A 23,740-nucleotide genomic window follows, 5' to 3' on the forward strand; every position below is an offset into this window, starting at 1 on the left:
GGGCTGCAGCCCCAGCTCTCCCCACCCCTGCTCCCACCAGTGTGGGCCCATGCCTGCCTGGCACTCGCAGCTTCCTGCTTGCACACCTGCCTCCACAACCCCCTCTTGCCAGCTGGAGCTCCCTGTGCTGTCACAGCCTCCCCACGGGCATGCCTGGCCAGGTGGCTACAGTGCTGGCTTTGGGCAGAGCTTGGGGTGCTGCTCCCCAGTCTCTCGCTCCAGCAGCACTTGTGTCACCAAATCAGGGGTCTTGTGCCAGAGCTGTAACAGCCCCTCCAGCCCTACCTGTGCTTGGGCACCCCAGGCATAGAGGGGCTGGTTTTGGATGCCCCCATGCACCCACAGTGCGGGCTAAGGGCAAGGCACCATCCCAGTACCCAGGGCAGCCTTGTCTCAGCTGCCATGTCCCAAGGGTGGGAGTGGCATCTCCCGCTCTCCCACCCGGGCTGCCCAGCAAAGGGCCCTGGGGCCCCTCTCCCAGAGCCTTCCCGCCGGGAGCAGGCAGGTTGGGAGCCCGATGGGAGCCCCTCTTCCCACTCCCCCTCGTCTATCAGACCTCCGTCGTTAGCTAATTCTGCACACGCACACGCACATCACACACACACACACAAATAGCAGCATGTGGATCCAGCCAGGGGCACCCCCATGTCCAGAGGGCTTGACCCTTCATGCCTCCCCCCCTGCCCCAAGGAACAGGGGTGAGGAGGAGGGTGGCAGGCATGGAGGAGGCACAGCAGGGAGCTCTGGTGCCCCCCAACCAGGAGGTGGCTGTGCCCCAAGCAGGCAGGGCTGGAGGCAGCTCCCCATGGGCACCCAGCTTTGGGAGGCGATGCTGGCTCCCGGTGAGCCGCACTGCAGCCACCACCTCCACCAGCAGCACCGGCCGGGGTGCACCCTCAGCTCTCCGCCTGGGGTACACCCAGTGGGTGGAAGCTGTCGGGGGGCAGGAGCAGCCTGCCCAGGTGGTAGAGCAGCTCCGAGTACCAGTGCACACCGTCCCCCTGCACCCCTGGCCACCCCACCAGGCTGTGGTAGAGCCGGAGTGGCCAGAAGGCCAGTTGCGCCAGATGTTGCTCCTGCACCAGGGCGAAGCACGAGGCCACCACGTCATCCACCACCAGTGTCCCATGGCGCGTCAGCGGGGCATAGGCTCCCACGTCCCTCTGGTCCTGCACCCGCACCACCTCGGCAGGCTGCAAGCTGCCCCGCTCTGCCACCACCAGCACGAAATGTCCAGGGCGCACGCGGCTGGCAAAGGTGGGGCGGAACTGGGTGGCAGGCGCTGAGGCGTTCTCGGCCACGTAGAGCAGGTGGGTGGGTGTCAGGGACAGGCGCCGGGGTGGCTCCTGTGTCTCGATGACGTGGAAAGAGGTGAGAGCACGGGGCTCCTTGTCCAGGAAAGCCAAGAAGTCGCTGTAGATGGGCCTGCCCGCCCCGTCCATTGCCAGCACCCGCTGGCCTGGGCGCAGTGCCCACAGCGGTGTCCGGGCACCATCCTCCAGAGTTGCCAGTGCCCGCCCAGGGAAGCAGCCCCCGGTCTTCGCAGCGGCCGAGTGCTCTGCGCGGGGAGAGAGAGGACAGGAGGGTTACCCATCTGCCAGACCCTCAGCATCACCCTTTGACAATGCACAGAGACCCTCCCAGGCTGCCCGGCTTTGCCCACCCGGGGATAACCCTGCCCTGGCATCACCACCATGCACATGTCTCCTACACACCCCCAGCCACCAACCCAGCCTCCCTGGGTGCCTGCTCTCCCAGCCACTGTGTCACTGGGGGTGGCACTGGGGGGCTCAAGCCACGTATGGCAGCACTTGCTCCCCACTGTGAAGCCAGTACGCTGGGACTGCTCTGCGGAGGCAGGTCCCAAAACCTGCCTGGCAGGGGGAGCGGCACACAACCACAGCCCCAGATGTGCAGGGCAGTGCCAGGGGGCACCCAAAGCGAGGACGCAGAGCCCTGAGCCAGCGACAGACTGAGGAGCAGAGCACCCAGTCGCACTCTGCATGCCCACAGCATCCCCATCCCCTGCAGTGCTGGGCCAGGGTACCACTGGGGAGGATGCTACAAGGTACAGCTCAGGGTGCAGTGCCCTCCCCCAGCACTGCAACACTCCTCCACCCTGTGCTGCAGCCCTGCTCCCTTTTCCCGCCTGCTTGCCCCTGCACCCTGATGCCAGCCAATCCCCTCTCTGAGCTGCAGGGAGATGTCACAGCCTGTGGCCATCATGAGGCAAAAGCCACCACCCTCCTGGATAGGGCTTTGCTAGCAGTTGTCACAGGGTAAAGCACCCAAACTCTCTGGGCCTTGCTTGTCCCCTGGGATGGTGTCACGGTGGTACCACCCCTCCTCAGATGAAAAGAAGCAGAGGTCACTAAGTGTCACCAGGGACCCATCCTGGCACTTAGCAGCGGAACCCTGGCTCCCCAAGGAATGGTGCTCAGCTCCCACAACAGCCCTGATCCCCCAAGCCCCAGCACCCTCCATCTTAGTGTCTATATGATGCCCTCCCACTATCTGCCAGGGGCATCTCATTTAGGGTCCTGCTCCTGGCCCTGCATGGTCCCAGCCTCAAGCTCCCAGCCCCCCCAGGGCCCTCGCCCAACTCCCTCATCTAATCTCTGAGTGTCCCCACACAGATGGCACTGCCCCCCATCACTCCCCAGCTTCGGGCAGAGCCAAATCCCAGCCCCCAGGCCCATGAAGAGAGGCATCCATCTCTGGGACAGAATCCTTTTATTGCTCAGATGAGGTGCAGTGTCCACCCTGTGCGTGCCCCAGTGGCCAGGTCCCAAATCCTGCACTCCCACATCCCCAGGCAGGAGGCAGAATCATGGGGAGGGGCTGGCAGGAGCACGAGAGGGGCACCTGGCAGAAGCGGGGGGCACAGGCACTGGGTGTGGAGGGGTGCAGGGGTGCAGGGGGGGGACCCGAGGAGACACAATACATACAACAGGCCACATGGCCATCCGTACAAAAATAAAAGCCATTTACTAAGAGGCAGGGGCAGCCCGGCTGCCCTCTGTACACAGCTCTGGGGGCAGTCAGGATATGTATCCCACAGCCTCCAACACGCATCCTTGGGCTCCCCATGGCCTCGGGGATAAATATGGGGGACCCAGAGCCCCGAGATGCTGCTATGGAGCAAGGGGGCTGTGGTCAGCCTCCAGAAGCCCTCCAGGGCCCCAGGGCCCTGGTCTGCTGCTTGGGTCACAGCATCCCTCCTCGGTTGGTCCAGGGGAGCATCCCAGGATTCAAGAGCCTCCGTCCTTCTCCAGGGGCACAGCCCCACTCCTCTGGCCAGCCCCAAGGCTCTGGGGTCATGGTCCTTGCTTCGGAGCCTGGCCCCACTCCTCCGGCCAGCCCCACAGGGTGCCCCGGGGCACAGGAGCCCTGGTCCTTCTCCCACGCTTTGTCCCTCTTCTTCGGGGGCGCGTTGCTCCCTCTCTGTGGTGCGGTCGCCCCACCTCCATCGCCGGCCGGCGTTGGGCCCGTCCTGGCATCGGCACGGGGGAGCGGGTCAGCGTGGGGGGGCAGGCTGGCGTCGGGGGGTGTCAGGCCGCTGGCCACGGGCTAGGGCAGTAGGACAGGCAGAGTGCGGTGGGAGCCGAGCCCGGGGACAAGAGACACGGGGCAGCACCGGCCCTAGCATCGCCACGGGCACGTCTGTGGGCACGCGTGGGGCAGCCTCTGCCTGTGGTGTGCAGGTGCTCTGTGGGCAGGCACAGGTCTCCGGCCATGGGCCGGCAAGGTGCCGGGGCCACGCTCAGCAGAGCCCTCCCCAGCCTGTCGCGACAGGGACAGGCAGGGTCCGTGCAGCAGCAGGGCCCTCTCCTGGCGTGCGGCCGCGGGCGTGTGTCCCTGCGTGGCCGGGGCCGGCCGTGGGCTGCTGCTGCCCTCTGCCGAACGCAGCCAGCGCGGCCGCTCCGGCGGGAGCTGCGTGGGCCCGGGGATGCCCCATCCCGGGCAGGGCAGCCTCTCCCGGGGCTGGCGGGGGGCGCTTGCACCCCACGCAGTCCCATCCCGGCCACGGGCAGGGTCTGGGAGCTGCCGGCCCCCGCTCCCCACCCCCCCGCCCCCCGCCGCCTTACTGCACCTCACAGAGGGGAGCAAACACCACCAGCGACGGCAGCACCCCTTGCTCCTGAGCAGCTGCCTCTGGCCCCAGCACCCCCCAGCTCTGCTCCCCTCCACAGACGAAGCTGCATGGCAGAGAGCTGTTCCCAGGGCACCCCGGCCCGTCCCTGCCCGGGGGTCCCCCACGCCGGACAGTCTGGGTCGGACGGACACTGCCGAGACAGCGGGAGCTCAAGAGCAGCTGGCGGTGGAGGAGGGCAGGGCTGGATGGGGCTGAGCTCGGGCAGCTGGGCACAAAGGGACTGCAAGGACAGGGGCAGGGGAGACAGATGCGATGGGCAGACTGGGGAACAGGCTGGGGGAGAAGGAGATGTGGGGTGTGAAAAGGAGGGGGGTAGAAAGGGTGGATCAGGATGAAGGTCCATGGGAGCTAGATGGGGAATTTGCCCCATGGCACTGCTGGCCACAGGTGTGTGACTCACTCCCCACCCGACTGTCTGCCCCAGATAGGGAAATCAGGCTGCAAAAGCCAGCACCCCGCCAGGAGCACCCCCGCCAGCCAGCCAGGCTCCCCGGGCATGCCGCAACAGAGGCACTGGCCCCCAGCCCTGCTCAGTGACCTCCCCGGCCTTACCTGACTTGACCGAGCAGTGGATGTGTGCCTTGGACTCATAGTAGACCCAGTCGAAGCCAGCCTCCACAGCCAGGCGAGCCAGCATGCCGTACTTGTTGCGGTCCCGGTCCGAGGTTGTGATGTCCACGGCTCGGCCCTCGTAATGCAGCGACTCCTCTGAGTGGTGCCCATCTTCATCCCAGCCCTCCGTCACCCGCAGCTTCACCCCTGGCCACTGATTCATGACGGAGATGGCCAGGGAGTTCAAGCGGTCCTTGCAGCGCTGCAGGGCAGAGGAGCAGGGTCAGTAAAAGCTTTTTGGAGGGGGATTAGCTGCCTGGTTGGCAGGTTGTATCCCACCAAGCTTTCAGGAAGCCTCTCATGATCCTTTGGGGGATGGTTCAGCAGAGGAAGATTTGAGAACATGAGGCACCTTGTCCATCCCGTGCCCTCCAGACTCCCCACAGTGTCTGATGCCCCACCATTTGACCTAGCATCTCCCAAGGGTGTGCACCCCAACAGGGTACCCATCTCCTCCTCCATCTCTCCCCCATTTCCTGGATCACTGGAGAACCTGTTGGGCAGCACAGCCTGGGCTGGGGTGAAATACTCCCTTGCTCGCGGGACACCTGCCCTGTGCTAGCCCTGCCCCGGGGACTCCCAGCTGACGGGAGGAGGATGTTGGAGCTGAGATCCTGCTGCCTCCCATCTGGGAGGGTCCCCAGCACTGTCCCCAGGCACAAATGAAACAACCTGCCCAGTCCTCAGCACAGCTCTGCTTGGTATCAATCAAGTCCTGAGGCACAAGGGCACAGCACTTGGCAGCCTCATAGATTTATCCAGCCTCTGCTCACCTGGGAAATGCCAAATCTGCTGTGCTGGTGCAGAAAAGACATGGGGTGAAGCCCCCTCCACCTCTCCCTGCCACAAGGGCTGAAAAGCCAGGGCTGAGGAACAGCAGCAGATCCCAAAAGCCCCAGACCTGCCTTGCCTTGTCCCCTCCTGCCACAGTCCTCCCCAGCAAGCAGAGGGATGCCAGCCCCAAACGCCTGCAACACAGCCCTCCCAGCCTCACCCTGTGCTGTCCGCTTCCCCCAGCCACATCTCAGGGTGGGACCAAACCCCTGCGCACTTGTCTTGCAAAAGTACAGCCTGCACTTCTGGTTCATTTCCTTGCTGCAAAATGAGGTGGAGGAGAGCTAGAAAAGGTGTAGGAAAAGCAATATGGGAGCTTTAAAAAAAAAAACAAAAACCAAACAAAAAACCAAACAGATGAATGGGCTAGGACTATACAGACTGGAAAGGAGATGATGGGGGGTCCCAGAGAACCCTATAAAATCGGGATGAAGAACAGAACATTCATGGTCATGCACGAGAGCAGTCCTGGGAAATATTAAATGAAATGACTGGGCAGCAGTCTAAAAACCAGCCACCATGGGGGACATTTTCGTGTGATGCCCAGCTAGCACTGGAACCCCCCACCCATGGGGTGTTGTGGGTTGTGAGACAACAGTCATGGTGAGCATGTGTCAGGGCTATAAAACCTGATGCTGGCTACATCCCCGGGCTCAGAAACGCCCCAGCACTGCTTCTGCAGGGAGCTGCCCCCTCAAAAACCTGGGCCCTCATCCTAGCCCCAAGCACTCGCTCCTGTCCTGAGCAGGTGTGTGCTGCTGTTCGTGGGGAAACCCGCTTGTGCTTGGCAGGGTCCAGGCCCTGGGAAGGGCAGTGCCAGGCAGGCCTTTGCCCTGCATGGGGTGGGGGAGCACTTCTGCCCTCGTCCCACGGCTCCCTGGGTGTGGGGAGATAAGCCAGGAAGGTGTTGGACAAACAGTTGCCAGGTGAGGGGAGGAGGAGGAGGGAGGGGAGCGACTTTTGTCCCCGTCCAACACCACCGTGGTGCCACTTGGCACGTGGCACAATCGGCTCCCAAGGTCCTTGGCCCCACGGGCACCCCACGGAGAAGGGCAGTAAGGAGTCCCTGATGCCCCCCAGCATTCCCCAGCCATCACTCCAGGTGTTCCCTTGCCGCTCCCAGGCCAGCACCCTGCTCTGGGCACCCCTCTTGCCCTCAGTGCCAGCCATTCTGTCCTTCAGGGGCAGCCTGCCCACACACAGACACCGAGACCCTCCAGCCCCTGTCCCCCAGGCAGGGACACCGCCTGCCACCAGCCCCCCAGGCAGGGCCACCCTTTCCTAGCAGGACCCACCTGGGCTGCCTTGTCCCTCGCATGTGTCCCTCCCAGCGCAGCCCCAGCCCGAGGGTCCCACCTTCCCCTCCCTGCCCGGGGCAGCACCCAGCTGCCTGCCTGCCTGTTTGCCTGCCTGCCGGCCCGGCTGGGCCCACAGCGGCAGGCAGGGTCCCGGAGCACCCTGCCGGGGACGGGCAGCCCTGCCTGTGCCTTTGGTGGCCAGCAGGTGTCAGAGCACGGACAGGGAGCGGGCAGGGAGCGGCAGTGAGCAGGTACCAATGGACAGGGACAGGCGGGGACAGGCAGGGAGGGTCGTGGAGGGAGTGGGTACTAACGGGTGGGGAGCAGGCGCGGGCAGGGCAGCAGTGGGCAAGGAGCAGGCACGGATGGGCAGGGAACGGGCAACCATGAGGAGCAAGCAAGCAGGGATGAGCAATGATAAGCAGGGAGCAGGCAGTGATAGGCAAGGACAAGCAGGTAGGGAGGGGCGGGGAGCCGGCACAGGAGGCAGGGAGAAGACGACAACGGGCAGGGATGGCCAGGGATGGGCAAGAAGCAGGCAGAAATGGGCAGGGAGTAGGCAAAGGCAGCAGAGAACAGGCACAGATGGGGAGGGAGCAGGTAAGGATGGGCACTGCCTGCCCAGGGACTGTGCTGCCTTCACACACAGCTAGGCAGGGACCAAGAAACCCATGGACATGGGCTGTCCGCAGGCTTTCTGCTTGCTGGGCGCTGCAGGGAGAGCCCACCCCCTCCCCACACACAGCCCAGAGGAACTACAGCATCCTCAGGAACCAGGGTGACCATGCCTGCCTGTGTGCTGAGGTCCCCCTCCTGCCTGGGGGGGAGCAGAGGGTCTTTCAAGTTAACAGCAAAGATGTGGAAATGCCACTGTGGCCCACAGGCGCTGTGGGACTCAGGCTGGGGTGGGACATCCAAGCTCAGCCATGTGGCACTGAGCCCTGGCTGTGGCTCACCAGCCCAGTGCTGTTCTGGTGTCCAGCTGGGAGGCTGAAATCCCAGGGCATGGGGGGCAGTCGAGCGGTGACAGCGTGTGAGGGGGGGCACAGCTTGACCCTGTAGTGGCACAGGTGATTGGGCACACCCAGGCCACATGCAGGACAGGGCCCCATGCCACCACGCTGAGCTGGGTGGCTCTGTGCTGTCCCATGCACATCACGGTTGGGCTGGGCTGAGTAGGGATCTTCTCCCCACTGACCAACGTTGGCATTTCCCTTCTCATGTCCAAACTGGGGACAGGACCACGTCCTGTGGGGGAAGTCAAACCCTTTCAGTGAAGGCAGCAGGTCTGGAAGGCAGGGCACAGCTCCAGGATGGACCACAGTCAGCAGGGACCCCAGGGGAGGTACACAGGACACTCAGGTGTGACCACAGTCTCGGCAGAGGGGTTGTGGATGGAGTGTGCTTGGCCACAGCTATGCCCATATCCAGAGCCTGGGCAGGAGAAGAGGGGTTCCACTAGCATCTCCCCCCAGGTAAGGTTTCTCCCAAAGGAAGACATGAGTCCTATCCCAAGGTCTCCATGAGAAATTCCTCACCACTACAAGGATGGTCTTCATGCCAGTTGTGCCAACCGTGGCTGCAAGGGGTGATGGCTGGAGTAGGGAGAGGCTTGGGGTTGGGGCTCCATGGGGGCAGGGGGCCCAGGACATTCCTGGGCCAGGCTGTTGGGGAGAGGTGAGGCAGGCTCTGCCTCCAGCCTTATCTCAGCACCTCCGAGTGGGACCAGCGAGAGCAAACACACTGGAATTCTTGAGGAAGATGAAACGATAAAGGAAAGGCGGGCAGAGAGCAGCACTACCCACCCCCCCAAGCAGGCAGCATCTTCCGGCTGCCTGGGACACCCAGACCCTTGGACTTGGGGAAAGAAAACAGGTTTGAAGTGAGTCAACAGCAGTAAAAGCCAGTGCACTGGGGGAAGGGACAAGGAGTTGGGTCAATGGCCTTTCCCAACCTATAGCAACACAGGGCATGGTGCCAGAGCCAGAGCTTCCATGTCTGGGGGCATCTCCCACAGCCAGGGGCCAGAGGACAAGCCCAGAGGGCTGTGGGATGGCAGCAAGCTACCAGAATCCATGATCTCCATAGCAATGGGGACAATTCCCTGCAGAGCTGTCCAAGGCACCACGGTACCCATCTGTGCACAGACATGTGGTGGACAGGGACCCTGCTGGAGTAAAAGCCCTCATTTGGGCACCCCAAGAAGACCAGAGAGCTTCCAGGTATCCTGCCAACAAGGCAGAGGGACAGTGGGAAGTGTGGGGCTGGCAGGTGGGACACGGAGCCCTCCCTCTCCCAGGGGTGCCAGGGGGCACTGGCTGGGTTAGGGAAGGTGGTGGAAGCCCTCTCAAGAGCACAGGCAGCCAGAGGCACTCTCCTGCCTCCAACTCAAGCAAGACTATGTCACCCATTTCCCCAATGCACGGACCAGCAGAGCTCACCACTTCCTCAAGCATCCCTGAAGCTGTTTCCCAGGGGATGCAGGCGCCAGCCCAGCCCCAAGGCTCCAGTTACCAGCAACCATGACCTGTGCAACTCCCCAAGCTTGGTGCTGCCTCACAGGGGGTCTTGGTCCCTCTGCTGCAGTTCCCAGCCTGAGAACCACCCTGGACCATGGCCCCTGCCCTCAGGGACCTGCCGCCGGGGCACACTGCTGGTTGCAGAGCTGTCAAGGCAGCACTCAAGCAGCTTCTCCTCCTGCTGTTACCAACACCTCAGTCAGAAACCATGGCCAGAGCCCTGCTCAGAGCCCACCACCGCAGACACGCACACTCACCCCCACCTGCCAGCCCCAGACTAGGGTGTGCAGCAGTCAGCAGGGCAGCCCTGGCTCCCCCCCGCTTCCCCCGGGAGCTCGCTTGCGCTGGAACCCAGTGCTGAGGCTGGTGGCCAGGTTTCTTAGCAAGGCCGTACGGCTCCTTATCTGCATTCCTGAAACCCTCAGGCATTCTCCTGGCAATATTAAAACACAGAGTAACCTTCGTCCAGCATCACCGCTCCCCCTCTGCTGCCGTCCTCTGTCCCCCCCACTCCTTCCCAGCTGACTGCAACCGGGCCTTTGCAGTAACAGGTTGTCCCCGTCCCCCAGCACAGCGAGCTGAGTGCAGACCCCATCGAGCAGCCTTCACCACCCCACCCGGGGGAAGATGGGGAACACGTGGGAAGAGGGGCCACTGAGGCACAGCACAGGGTTTCGGTGACAGAGTGGGGACAAGGTCAGCAAGGGTGCTCCTGGAGCCCAGCTTTGGGGTCTGCCTGCTCCCCTCTCTGCCAGCACAAAGGGCTCCGCTCCATCCCCCGGCTCCGACAGGCAGGCTGCCTGCGCTGCCAGGCGGTAGGCAGGGCAGAAGGACAAGGGCAGGATGGGTGCAGCGGGGCAGGGGGCTGCCCGGTGGGGTAACAGCGCGGCACCGCACTCCCGGCTCAGGGGCGGGGGGGGTGGTAGGATGCTGCCGGGCCGGGGGCACCGTGGCATGGTTCGGGGGGCACCAGGACGGGGTGCTGCCAGCTTGGGGGACAGCGGGACATGGGTTGGGGGACAGCAGAGCAGGGTGCTGCCCGCTCGGGAGGCACAAGGGCACACCTCAGGGTGCAGCAGGCGTGGGTGCCACAGGCTCCGAGGGGCAGTAGGACAGGGTGCTGCCAGCTCGGGGGACAGCGGGACATGAGTTGGGGGAGAGCAGAGCAGGGTGCTTCCCGCTCGGGAGGCACAAGGGCACATCTCGGGGTGCAGCAGACATGGGTGCCACAGGCTCCGAGGGGCAGCGGGGCAGGGTGCTGCCGGCTCCGGGAGCGGGGTGCTGCCCTATCAAGGCGCAGGGTGCTGCCAGCTCCGGGTCCGACGCGCCCAGACGAGCCGAAGGGGCTTTGCAGCGCCCGGCGAGGGGAGCTGCCCGCGCTGCGCAGCCGGCAGCCCGGGCCGGGCACCGGGATGCCCGGGGCAGGACGGGGAAGCCGCAGCGGCGCGTCCCCCGCTGCTGCCCGCGCTGCCCAAGAGAGCGGGGCGCTGGGCGCTCCCGGGCAGCCCCGGTGCCCGCAGGTGCCCGGCGCGGGGGTAGAAGCGGGCGGCGGCGGGGCCGTACCTGGGTCATGAGCCGGTCGGCGCCGGTGTTCTCCTCGTCCTTGAAGATGATATCGGGGTTGTAGTTGGGCGTGAGCTCCTTGAAGCGCTCCGAGTTACGCGCGATCTTGCCCTCGTAGCGGCCGCTGGCTCCCAGCGTCTTCTCGGGGACGTTGGGGCTGAACTGCTTGTAGGCGAGCGGGATGAGCTTGCGGGGCGGGCGGCGGCGGCTGCCCACCACCCTGCCCGGCCCGCAGCCGCGCACGGCCGGCGCCAGCAGCAGCGCGCACCCGCTCAGCAGCAGCAGCAGCCGCGCCGGCTTCATGGCGCGCCCGGCAGCGGCCCCGGGGCGGCCCGGGGGACCGGCGGCTCCGGGGGCCCCGCTAGGCTCTGCCGCCGCTCCCGCCGCCCGCCCCGGGGCTCCCCATGCGGCGCGCAGCCGGCGGGCAGGTGCCGGTGGCGGTGGCGGTGCCGGTGCCGGTGGCGGCGGCGGGGCGCGGCGGCTGCCCGGCGCGGGTACGCTCCGGCTGCCCGGTGCGGCGGGCTGGCGTCGGCCCGCTCTGAGCTGCCGTGGCCCGGCGGCGGCAATAAATAGCGAAGGGCCGTTTGTTTTGGCAGGCGAGCGGCCGCTTGCGGGGCGCGGGGCGCGGAGCTCGGCGCTGCCGGAGCCCCCCGCGGTTTGCGCCCCGGCGGTCAGCGCGGCGGGGCTGGAGCCGGAGCCGGAGCCGCCGCTGCCTCCGCTCCCCGGGCAGGAGTGAGAGGGGAAATTGAAGAGATCCGGGACCGGGAACCGCCAGGACCGCACCCTGCCCGTGTCCCAGCCTCCCAGCGCCCTCCCTCTCTCGCCTCCTCCCCGCGGAACCTGCCCCGGGCCGCCCGCAGCCTCCTCCCCCCGGCCGAGCCCCGCGGCCCGCAGCCCACCCCGCTGGGGGTGCCCGCCGCCACCTGCCCCCCTCCGGGGCAGCCCCGCCGCCGCCCCGAGGAGCGCCCTACCCGCCGCACACCCTACACCCCCACACACACACCCCGGGGCGTCCCGCGGGGGCTCCCCCGCCGCGGCGTGGGCGCGGGGTGGCACCCCCGGGGCTCCGGCCCCCGCCGCGCCGCCTGCTCGCCAGGGGCCCGGGCCTGCGGGCGGGGATCAAACAGAGCAGGGAGGCAGCTGGTTGAAATTTAACCACAATATTCTCGCTCCCCATTGTTTCCAGAGAGGCCTGATATTTCCACAACAGGATTATGGCATCTGATTAACTCGCTGAGACAACAATGAGGGGCTGGGATGGGCTTCCCCTTGTAGCTGCCAAAAGGGGAAAGTAAATATAACACCCTGATTTCAGGAGCGAGGGCTTGCAGGGCCCCCCCGGTTCTCCCCCAGCTGTGTGCCGGGGAGGGGTCCAGCATGGCTCTGCTTGCACCCCCTCTGGCTCCTTAGGACCTTCCCAGGTGTGGCAGTGCCTTAGGATGTCCTCGCGCACACAACTGTCTCAGGGATGTCTCCTCGACATCTCTTTGGTGGGCACAGGTCACAGGTCACTCCTCGGGATACACAGAGGGCCCAGGCTGGAATAGCCCTGGCTATTCAGCTCTGGCTGCAGGCGTCAGCAGGACCAAGCCACCTGGGCAAGAGGGATGCAGGCTGGGGAGCCCACGGGCTTGGGATGATGGCCTCAGTGAACCACTTCCTTTGCAGGAGCTGCATCAAAGTGCAGCTGGCCAGAGGCGTCTCCATCAGGTTTTCACACTCAGCAGCCACATTCCAACAGGTTTTCGTACTGGTACCCAAAACCAGTGACCAGAGCCTCTGCAAAGTCCTGCCACTGGGCGGGATGGTGACACTGTCCCACTACTCCTGCACATGATGGAGCAAGAGGGTCTGGCCAGCAGCCTTAGGCCATGCCACTTTGACATCTCTTCAGCTGGTCCTTCCAGTGGAGCATCCTAAGGGCAGAGAGAGCAGAGGGGACATGTCACAGCACCACCCCCCATCCCTGCCCCTGGCTTTCCAGGGCTGCGGAAGGGGCACGGCTTTCTGTGCATCACTGACACAGGAAAATTGGGGCTTGGGCTAGGTCCGCAGGGTTCTCCAGGCCATCTCATACTCCCACCAAAGGAACGAGCCCAGATTCCCACTTTTCCCATCACTGCCCCAAGGGAGCAGGGAACAGGATCGTCTGGGATGGTGCTGGGATGACCCAAACCCAGACCTCCAAATAACCTCTGCAGCCTGCCACCGTGCATGTCACACACGTCTGTCCCCCTCCCAGCAGCTCCGGGCTGACAGCAAGCAGCCTAGCCCTGCCCTCACTGGCACATTTGTGTCCCATGGAGGCCTAGGGCTGCAGACAGTGAGTTGGGTTGGTCTGTGACAGCAGCTCCTACCCATGCAGGGGCCCTGGCGTCCTGCATTGGCTCTGGTCACAGTGAGCAGTGACAGTGTCACTGGGTGCAGACCCCATCACCTCTCCATGCAGCGTTCCCCACACCAGCCATGTCCCTGCCAGGCAAAGCCCACTGGCACACGAGGACAACTGGGACAGGAGCCCCAGGCACGGCAGGGCTAGGGGTGAGGGGAGGGGGATGGAGGTTGTGACAAGGTCTATCTAACCCGGAGGTGCGGGGGGGAATTTCATCTTGAAGGGGTGATTTCTGCTCAGGGAGCTGGAGGGAAGGGACACTTGCTGCTGCAGCACTAGGTCTCAGGGAAGAATTACCTTCCAGTGAGGTGGGAGGGATGCAGCGTCCACCCCTGTATCACACAGCATCTCCCACAGGGCTCAACCACTCTTAGGCACCACTGGGATGCCTGGCCACAACACACTGCTCCTCCTGCCTGTGTCCCAAAAGTGCTCAAGTCCCTCCTTCCTCTGCACCTCAGCTTTCCCCACCACCGCATGTCCCCACCGCCGCCCCCAGCGGGAGGGCAGCATCCCGCAGAGAGCTCGCTGGACTCCGAAGGCCGCCCGGGGCAGGGGGCACGGGGCTGGCACAGGGCCCCGCAGGGCTGCGGCAGCCGGGCGCTGCGCAGGGCAAGCGGGCGAGCGAGCGGCGGAGCCGGGCGATGCAGTCTAGGTGGTGCTATTTCTCTATTTTTGCACTGGACGGGTTTGGGATTTTCCTCTCCCTATTTGCTGCCTTGGTCGTCTTCTTCTCTCTCGCTCTCTCTTTTTTTTTTTTTTTTTTTTTTTTCTTTTCCTTTTCTAAAAATACTTGACAGCGATTGAAAGGTCCCTTTAATCGAGGCCACAGAGCCCTTATTAAGGGCACGGGTCGGGGTGCTGGGCTGTGCCCGGCATAACGGCTTCATTAAACCCTGCGAAAACTAATATTTATGGAATCAAATTTATGGAGGCCGAGGCCGAACTTGTGGCCTTTAATGTGTGTCGGGAGCTCAAATCCAGCCGGCTCCAGGGAGGAGGGGGTGGGGACAGGGAAGGAGACCCCAGCGGGACAGGATGGGACAATGAGTGGTGACACTCCCTGGAGCTGGCGGCAACCTGGCCAGGGAGGCACCAGTGGCTCCACGCTGGAGTCTGGGGTCCCTGTGGTGGCCTGGGGGGCATTGGCTGAACTCTTTTTCCTGCTCTTCACTCTCCTGCTTTTATTTACCTCCCATCCATACTGCTGCAGCCCCACCTTCCCTTGCCTTGGGAGCAGGGTGAGTGAAGCAGAATCTGTCCCTGCATCAGGTCTTTACCCCCAGCCCATGCCTGGTGGGGTGCTCGCCCATCCCTTGGGCACAGAGCCACAGGGCTCCCCAGGAGGGCTTACTCTGCAGCAGGACAGGGCTCTTGAGAAAACACTCCTGCAGCATCCCTGGGACTGCCTCCCCTGGGTTGAGCACCCCAAGGAGAAGCAGAGACACAGCCTGGGGTGCAGCTGGTAGCTGGGATGACCCGAGAGTACAGGAGCTGGATTGCACCATCTGATCCACTATAGATCCCACCAGCCACTGGCACAATGGGATGGGAATGTGCCCCCACACAGGGGGCCTCAAAGGGGACAGATGAGCCAAATGCCTTTGCTGGGGTGACAAATCCTCCTCCTGTAGGTCCTGGCATGCACAGGGAAGCAGCATGAAGCCCAGGCCCAGCAGGAAACTGGGGGACCTGGTTTGTAACAGAGCAGCTCCCAGTCCAGGAGATGGAGCCCACATGTATGGAGCAGGGGTTGCACCAGGGGACAACCTGGTATCAGAAGACACATGAAATGGAGAGCTGCTAAACTGCTGCTGCCCCTGTCCTACCCCCTCAGCTGGTAGCAGGACCCTCCCTAGGGGCAAGTGCCCAGCAGACAGACCTAAATTTGCCAGGGTAAGATGCTGGCAGATGGGAGAAGGAAGGATATGTAGCTATGGCTGTCAGCACAAGCTCCCCATCCCATTCCCCTTCTCACCACCCACCCTGCCCCACATGCTGCTCCCTCAGAGAGGAAATATAAAAATCAACTGGCTGCTCTTACCCTGGGACTGGCCAGCCATGGCCCAGCAAAGGCCCTTTCATTCCCCTTCCAGAGACACGGGCTGCTCCGGATGTTTTTGTTTCCCCCTTGCCGCCCGGGAGAGCAGGCAGCCTGACTGGCCAGCCCAGCCATGGGGAGCAGGGCAGCCAGGGCACTGCCCCAGGAGAGCGGCACCATGGGCTTCACCCTGCCTTGCAGTAGTGCTGCCTGCTGTTTCAGGACCCTGCTCAGGCCCAGGAGTGGGGTTCCAGCCCCAGAGGAAGCATGTGGATGCAACTGGCTGGTAGAGGAGATCAGGAATGGATTGATGGATGGATTGATGGATGGATGGATGAGGTCTGAAGGGGCAGAGGAGGTGCTTTGTGTCCAGGGAGCACCAGTAACTTGCTCCAGAGCTGCTCCCAGACCTGGGAGCTTTCAATCTGTTAGTGGCTTGGTTGTCCCTTGCTCTTGGGAGGCCAGAGCATGGATTAACCCCGTATCACCTGCCCACTAACCCTGGGGGAGCTGCCTGCAAATGGAAGTTGCCCCTCAGCCACTCAACCCCTTTGCCAATCTGCTGCCCCAAGGGCTTCACCTGGAACGAGCACATGGTGAACAAGGGCTCCATCCCCCCCAGCAATCTGTGCCCCCTGGATCTGGGGGTCCTGTCATGCACACCTCACTCTGCATACTGCTGCTCAGGGTGAGGCACAGCACAGGCTGGGAGCTGCTGTCCTGCTCCACAGCAATGAGCTGCTGTCACCTCCTCACCATCCAGAGCTGCTGCAAGCCCCTGGGACAGCAGGACTGGCCTGAGGGCGACCCAGCAGCACCAGGGGCTGCACCCCTGCCTGGGCCCAGGGGGGACAGAGCAGGAGGAGAGAGAATCTCACCCAGACACAGCCCTTTATTGCAAACCCACATGAGAGCAGCCAAACCCCACAGCCCTGCCAGAGCCCCAGGCTGTCCCACACCCACCCGGCAGCATCCATCCCACTCTCCCCAGGTCCAGCACTGGCTCCACCACGAGGCAGCCTGGGCAAGCTCTGCACCAGGGCAGAGGTAGAAAAGAGGTTCCTGAGACACTGTTGAAGAAAGGAGATGCCCCATCTCCCTGGCTGGAAACACCTCGGGAGGGCAGGGTCCACCAGGAAACGCAGGAGCAGAGGCAGAGGATGCATGGGTGTTCTGCACTGCCTCTCTCGGCAGCAACCTTTCAGCTGAAAAGCCCCTTCGCCTTCTTCGGTTTGGCTTTGGCCACAGGCAGCCGAAGCTTCTGAGCTGGGGACGAAGTCGGCTGGAAGCAAAGGGGAAGCAGTGTCAGTCATCCTCCGGGGTGTCACGCAGGATGGGTGCACATGTGCAAGACACTCCTGTCATGCCCGTAGGGGAGTGCAAACCACACACACATGTGCGACCACACGCTCCCCAGCCAGGATACATGGGGAAGGATGGGCTAGGAACCAAGCTGAACCCCCCAAGCCCATCCTGGAGGGGCACAGGGCTGGGATGTGAGGAGGGAAAGGAGGTGCAGGCCCCATCCTGCTACTGGTACAGAGAGGCTGTTTCTAGAGCTGCACTCACTGTGTTTCCCTCGCTGGAAGATGCTGTTTCATCCTCCTGGGATGGAGGTGGTGGATGGGGGTGCACTGTGGTTTCTGCAGCAGGTGCAGGGCCCTTGGTGTCCTCTGGTATCAGCAGAAAGAGATGCAATTTGGGATTGAGATGAGGAAGCCCGGGGCAGTGCCCAAACCCACACCAGGACCGGAGCCTGAACGGGTGACCTCAGCCCGTGGGGGGAAAAGCAAAGGGGGAGGCTGTTGCATGGGGTGATCTGTACCCGGGGCCCCACTCCCCTTCTCCTGAGATGGGGGCTCAATCACTGGGAGGGCAGTTGTTTCATGCACTCCCCATCCCACAGCCACGGAGCTCCTCACCCGAGTGGTGCCGTTTCCGAGCCTGCTTGGCCTCCTGCTGCGTCACTGCCGTGTAGAGCTGCTGCAGAGCAGAGGCAAATGCCTGCCCTTCTCCCGCACCGCAGATCTGGGGCAGGCTCTGCATGAGAGAGCAGAGGCACCATCACTCTGCCAGGAAATCACCTGCCAGGAGCCGGTTCCTGACAGGACACCCTTCCACGGTGCCGCAGTGGGGCACAGAAGGGGGGTGGTGCATCCCTCTGCACATTGGGTTCAATCTGCTTCACCCCAGGGGCGGCGGCACAGCTTGTGGGGCCAGCCAGCTCTGGCACTGGGTTGGACATGGCCATGCACACACACACACACGTGTGTGCACATACCTGCACACCTGCTCCTGCCAGTGGGCTGCCTTCCCATTCAGAGGCAGATTGTGGAGGTTTGCAAGTCATTCATGAAATGTCCGAGATAAGATCACACAGGGGAAGGGCTGCAGCTTCCCTGGCTGGAGCATCACGGGTGGGGATGGGAAGCCCTGGGCCTGCCACAACTGCCTCCAGCAATATCTATGGGGGCAGCACAAGCCATCCCCAGTGGCCCCATGGCAAGTAAGGGCAATGCGGTGGCAAGACAAGAGATGCCCAGGTTTGCTCCCAGGCTGCCAGAGCAGCTCCCATCGCCCTGCACACATTTTTTTCTCCATCCAAGCTTGACATAGGGGAAGCCCCACTCCTCCTGCCTGCACCCCCTGCCAGGGCTGCGGGATGCCAACTTCGCCCTCTGGGACACATCGATGTGCATGGGGGACCTTGGCTCTCACGACGGGGAGGCTGGCAGGCTGGGTAAGCCCCGTGCACCACTGGGAACTTAACACAGAGCACAGCCAGAAAACAAACACGTGCAGGGATGGAGAAACCTGTGTGCTCTGAAGGGGGTGGCTGCGTGGGGGTGTGTAGGGCATGGTATGGGTGCACATGTGCAGGTGAGTGTGAGTGAGTGTGTGTGCACGGGGGCTGTGTGCACAGCTGTGTGTAGATGAGCATGGCTCTGAGCGCTCCCGTGGCTGGTTGTATGTGTCTGTGTGTGGGGGGGTGTGTGTGTCAAAGGTCTGCACTGATCTCTGCTCTGCTCCACACCAGACAGCAGGAGAACAAAGTGTAACAGATAAGGCTGGATTCAATCTGGGCCAGTGGAGCGGGGAGAGGATGGGGACACTCAGACCCACTCAAGGCCAGAGTCCAAAGCCTGGCCCCAGCTTCCCAGTGGCAGAAAGGGTGGGCTGAGCCCCCCTCGCTGCTCCCTGCCAGACAGGGAGGGAGGGCAGGGCTGATGTCGGGATGGGTTGGCTGGTGCCCAGAAAGGAGCCTTCCCCACAGGTCTCATCCCTGGAACCACGAGCATTAAAGGCCCGTTAGCTGTAAGACATGCATGGCACTAACAGCTTTTTGGCCAGCTTCTGTGCAGGACCTCCTGTGTCCCTGCCCACTGCCACAGGAGGGAGCGATGCTCTGGTCCCAGCGCCCTGCCAGCATTCCCCGGATTGCTTGCCACTGGGCAAACACACCTTTCAATGCCTTCTTGCCCAGCCTCCCCGCTATGAGCTGTGCTGGCCTGTCGCAAGGTCCCAGGGAGGAAGAGGGATGATGAGCACCTCAGACACCATGGGGATGCTCTTGCCCTGGGTGTCTCGCTTCACGGGGTCAGGGTTGCACCCAAGGTTGCAAAAGCAGCATCTGAGGCTGGGAAGGCAACTGCACTTCAAAGGCAAGAGAGGGACTAGCAACGGGTGGCCGACACAGCTCAGATCAAAGGCACAAGCTGGAGTCATAATTCAGAGAAAAGCAAACAGCAGCTCCCAGGATAGCCAGGAACAGTGGTGGAGTGAGCAAAGTGTACTAGATAGCACTGCGTGGGTCAGTGCTCCGGCAGGGCAGGAGAGTCCCCTGCAGAGCCACCCAGCCGTGGGTGCCACTACCTTGATGCCCACCCCCTCTCCCTGCCACCAAGGGGTCCCCAGGGAGTGCCAGGGCGACGGGCCAGGCTGTACACCCAGGCATAGGGTGCTGCCCACCCTCCTCTGCTCCAACCCAGCCATGGCGTGGGCTGCAGTGCAGGGTGGCACCTGGGACATGCCCCAAGCCCCGGGGCTGTCAGACTGCTCCTCTTCCCAGCATCCAAGTGAGGATCCGGGCAGGGCAGCTGCTCTCTCGGTGCTCAGCCCCAGCTGCCCAGAGCCAGAGCAGTGTCCTCATGTCGTCCCTGGGGATAGAGCAATGCTGTGGAGTGCCCCCCAAGCCTGCAACCACCCCGTGTCCCTGGGACAGGCACAGATGCACCCACTGGGGTGGCACCCTGGGGAGATGTTGGGAGAAGGCTGCCTAGTGCCATCAGCCCGCCCCGGGAGGGATAGGCATCCGGGGTGGCACAGGAGTCCGCAGGTGCAGGGCAGCCACTACCCACGCCTCCAGGAAGGACTCAGCTCTGGCAAGCCCAGGATGGAATTTGGGAGTCACTGGCCACCTCCTGCCACTGCCCTTCCCGACGTCTCGAGTCCATGGGCTCAGAGCCATTGGGCTGCCAGCACTGGCCCACGTCGGGATGGGAGGGCCGCACTTCACAGCCTCGGAGGGAAATGGGTTTATAACCAGATCTGGAAGCGTTTCCCTGCAGAGCCATGACTCAGCAGGGAGCTGAGCATGCTGTGCCAGCCACCGGCCACCTGATGGCCCCGGAGGCTGAGAGGGACAAGGAGGTGTCCCCAGAAGGGGCTGGGTGGGGGACAAGCCCTGGGTACCAGTGATTTTCCCCTTCCTCCTTGCCCAACTGCCCCAGCACATCCCTGAGCTGAACAACGCTGCAGCCACCTTGTCCCCACTGCAACGTCAGCCCCGGCCTCTGATGACTTGTTTTTCTCTGATTATCGATCTCTGGGATAGACATGACACCCGAGATCCGGGGAGCGGCACGAGCAGAGAGCTGGCACCTGGGGGAGTTCTGGCCAGGTTGCCCCACGTGGCTCACCAGGCACCAGGGAGTGATGCCCGGGGAGCTGGCACGGCTTGTCCTGTATGTTATGACTACCTGGCCACAAGGCCAAGTGGGATGCCCGGTATCAGGAGTGACTCAAGGCTGCGGCAGCAGCACAGGAGGCTCCGCAGCACACCCTGAACTGCGATTAGCCCAGGCGGGGGGACTGCCTGGCAAATGCGGGCAGGCACCTGACCTTTCACCAGCAGCAAGCCATGCTCACCGGCAGCCCCACAGTGGTGGGGCAGCTCATGGGGAGCTAGACTGCAGCCTCACCCAGTGCCCTCCATCCCGAGGCTATGGGGCTCTAACCCAGCACGGGGAGTCAGCAGAGCCAGTGGCTGGCAGTGTCTCTCTCCCAGGCACCCTGCCCTCACCCATCCCAGCCCAGATTCCCTTCTCAAGACGCCGTAAGAGATGGCAATTTGGATGTCCTCTTGCCAACATGAGCAGGAGGGGAAGGTCGCCCAGCCCGGCACTGTGCCACCAATGCAGAAGCATCACCTTTCCCTGGCCTGGGCCCAGGTGGGGGGTTGCAGGCAGGCTGGACCATGCTGGGCCCCCATGCCAGTGCCAAGCACCAGAGTCTAAATCGGTCGTGCTCAAAGCTGGGGACTGACCCTTTCATTATCACACCAGACGTTCGAAGCGGTTACCAACATTCTTTGCTACAAACCCCACATTCCTATTTTTTAATATATTTTTAACTGGAAAACAGAGCGAATGGGGCCTGTTTGGAAATTACAGCCTGGCTGCTGTGGCTTGTATGTCAGATCTGCCCACATTCCCGTGGCCAGCCTCAGCACATGCTCCACAGGGGCACACTTAATAATTCCTGCCGGGGCCGGGAGCCAAGGGGTGTGGGCCAGGGGGGGCATGGCTTCCCCGGGCTCCCCCCGCCAGCAGGCTCTGCGGAAGCAGCGTGGTGGAGTGACGGCCCAGGAACAGTGCACTGGCTCTCTGGCAATGGGCACGGCCACCGCTGCGCTGGCATGGGCGAAGCCTGGCGATGCTGCAGCAGCCTGTGGTGGGCAGAGGAAGGGCTCCATGGCTGGGGCGTTCCTGTGCCGCATGGCCAGGCTGCCCTTGGCACTCTGTCCTGCCGCAAGCTTTGGGCATGCTCCTGGGAATGGGGCTGGCGTGGCTTGCTGGATGTGCACTGGGCATCTCTGCCCATGGTTGTGCCAGTGTCAGTCAGGCTGGGGAGGGATCCACCCTGGGGTCTAGGTAGATCAGCACTGACGTGTGCTAGCTGCTCACCCAGCCTCTGAAACAGCGCCAGACCAAGTGATCCCATCAGGATCTGCCTGCGGGAGTATAGAGATGGAGGGGATTGAAGTGCTCCCTTCCTTCCAGCTGGGATCAAGGACAGGGAAAGGGGCAGCTCATCCCCTCAGGATGGAGCAGAACACATTAGCCTGGCCTCCAGCCCAAGTTCCCTAGTGGGACAATGCCTCTCCCTGTGGACAGAGCTGCCCCACCCTGAGCTGTCCCCAGGCACCCTGAGCTGCCCCACATGGACTACCAATGCCCTTTCCCCCCTCCTCCAACCCTTGGATCTGCTCGCACAGGCTCACCCCAGCCTGCAGCAGTCTCTGGGGCACTGCGTACCTCAGTGGCAGATGGCTAAGGGACCCATGCTGAGCTCACACTGTCCCCATCACCCCCTACCACACACAGCCCTGGGGACACGCAGAAGCGGCAGCTAGGAGAGCTGATGGTGCTGCCAGCCCGCCCGTGGAGCAGGCAGGGGCAGGATGGCCAGGGCTTCCCAGGCAGGGAGCCAGGCTGAGCACACCTGGCAGGAAGCGGCGGTGCCGGCAGGGGAAGGCAGCCGGAGAGCTGCTGAGAGGTGAAGGGGTCACCCCGGGGAAGAGCGGGCGGTGAGGCCGGGACGGCCGAGCATCCCAGCCCGACCTAGCCCAGCCCAGCACGGCACGGCACGGCACGGCACGGCACTCCTCCCAGCGCCGCTTCAGCCCTGCTGCGGGCAATGTTTTCCTTTCCCCCTGACTTTCAGGGCCTTTCCAGCGAGCAAATGTCAGGCGCATAAAGAGCAGCACTGTGAGCGGAAGATGGAGCGAGAATGCCTGCCCGCGTCCCTCCGTAAGTGCTGTCTCACACTTCATCAAGGCAGCCTTTGCAAGCGAGGCACCCGCTTAACAACCAGCAGTCTATGCTGGCCGGCGACCGCAGCAGCCCTGACGCTCAATACCCTTTTCTTTTCTCCTTGTGCTGTTTTCGTGGCTTGGGTTACAGCTTTTCTTGCAGACACTGAGCAGAGGGGCGCGGTGGTAGCAGGGGCTCTGCATTGTGCTGTCACCACGCTGGGGTGGATGTGGGTGTCCCCCCCCCCATGCACAGATGCTGGATGGTGGTGGGGGGGGTTATGACCCTGCCCTGCCCACCCACTGCTGCTTCCAGCTCCCAGAGATAAATCCCGGGAAAGGAGGGTCAGTGGCAGCACAGGGGCAGGGCAGAAGGTTGCAGTATCTCCTCCCCAGACACTCGAGAACCAGCCCATGAGGAGCAGCCCGGAGCTTGGCAGAGGGCTGGTGGGGGTGAGGGGCTGCAGCCCCCAGTGAGAACTGTCCCTACCCCATCACACACATCCCGCCACATTGCCCAACAAACCCATGGGCATTTGAGCTCTCCTGCTGCCCAAGTGCCAACAAACTCCCTGAAAAGAGTGGGTCCAGCAGAGCAGCCCTTGCTACAGGCACCAGCCTTGCCTCCCTGCCTGGGCGACCCTGCAAGAAGCTGGGCATGGCTGCCCGGGGGCTGCAGGGGGCTGCTGGTGGCGCCTCCAGCTCCAGCCTGACCATTGGCACTTGCCCTCCTGTCCAGCAGCCTGTGGGGCAACAGCAGGAGAGCCTCCGGGCCACTGGCATTGGGTGTCAGTCTGGCAAGGGAGCTGGGCAAGGAGGATGCCCTGAAAAAGCATCAAGTCCCAGCATTCCAGGACTTGTGAAGACTTGCTGCTGGCTTCCAGAAAAGCAGAGCCACAGGCTGATGGCACCTACAGGCATCACCTCTGCCAGCCTGGCCCACCACCAACATGGGGTGCCTTCTCGAGGGGCCAGTGCAGGCAGCAGAGGGCCTGGGCAAGCCCAGGAGCAGAAGACATGGACACCTGGTGGCAGGGTCCCTGCTGTCCCAGGGGGACAGCTCAGGGACCCCTCTTCTCTGCGAGGAAGCTGGATGGCTCACACTGCCTTGTTATTGTAGGGTGGCTTGGTGAGTATGGACGCATCACCCAGGCTTATTATTGTAGGGTTCTTCCACAAAGTGTGCCAGCTCATGCGGGTTTATTATTGTCTGTCCAGGAAAGCTGGACACATCGCACTGGTTTGTTATTGTAGGGTTGCTCAGGAAGGCCAGCCAGCTCATCCCAGCTTGT

The 23,740-nt window shown here is 63.2% G+C and overlaps 2 protein-coding genes across 2 annotated transcripts in view; both read right to left on the bottom strand.

Moving 5' to 3' along the window:
* Window positions 1-896: 896 nt before the first annotated feature.
* IHH (Indian hedgehog signaling molecule) lies at window positions 897-11,285 on the bottom strand. Its single transcript, XM_074910931.1, has 3 exons — window positions 10,983-11,285; window positions 4,709-4,970; window positions 897-1,558 (listed from the first exon to the last, which is right to left on the bottom strand). Exons 1-3 carry the CDS (start codon window positions 11,283-11,285, stop codon window positions 897-899), a joined length of 1,227 nt encoding a protein of 408 aa, XP_074767032.1.
* A 5,219-nt stretch (window positions 11,286-16,504) lies between these two features.
* Window positions 16,505-23,740, bottom strand: part of NHEJ1 (non-homologous end joining factor 1) — a 44,115-nt gene continuing 36,879 nt past the window's right edge. The window contains exons 6-8 of the mRNA XM_074911155.1: window positions 17,338-17,455; window positions 16,985-17,088; window positions 16,505-16,697 (exon numbers count right to left, since the gene is read on the bottom strand). Coding sequence (XP_074767256.1) covers window positions 16,617-16,697; window positions 16,985-17,088; window positions 17,338-17,455 — 303 coding nt within the window. The 3' untranslated portion in view covers window positions 16,505-16,616. The remainder of the gene's footprint in view (window positions 16,698-16,984; window positions 17,089-17,337; window positions 17,456-23,740) is intronic.

Source organism: Athene noctua, chromosome 7 (assembly GCF_965140245.1).
Source record: "Athene noctua chromosome 7, bAthNoc1.hap1.1, whole genome shotgun sequence".
NCBI classification, from domain to species: domain Eukaryota; kingdom Metazoa; phylum Chordata; class Aves; order Strigiformes; family Strigidae; genus Athene; species Athene noctua.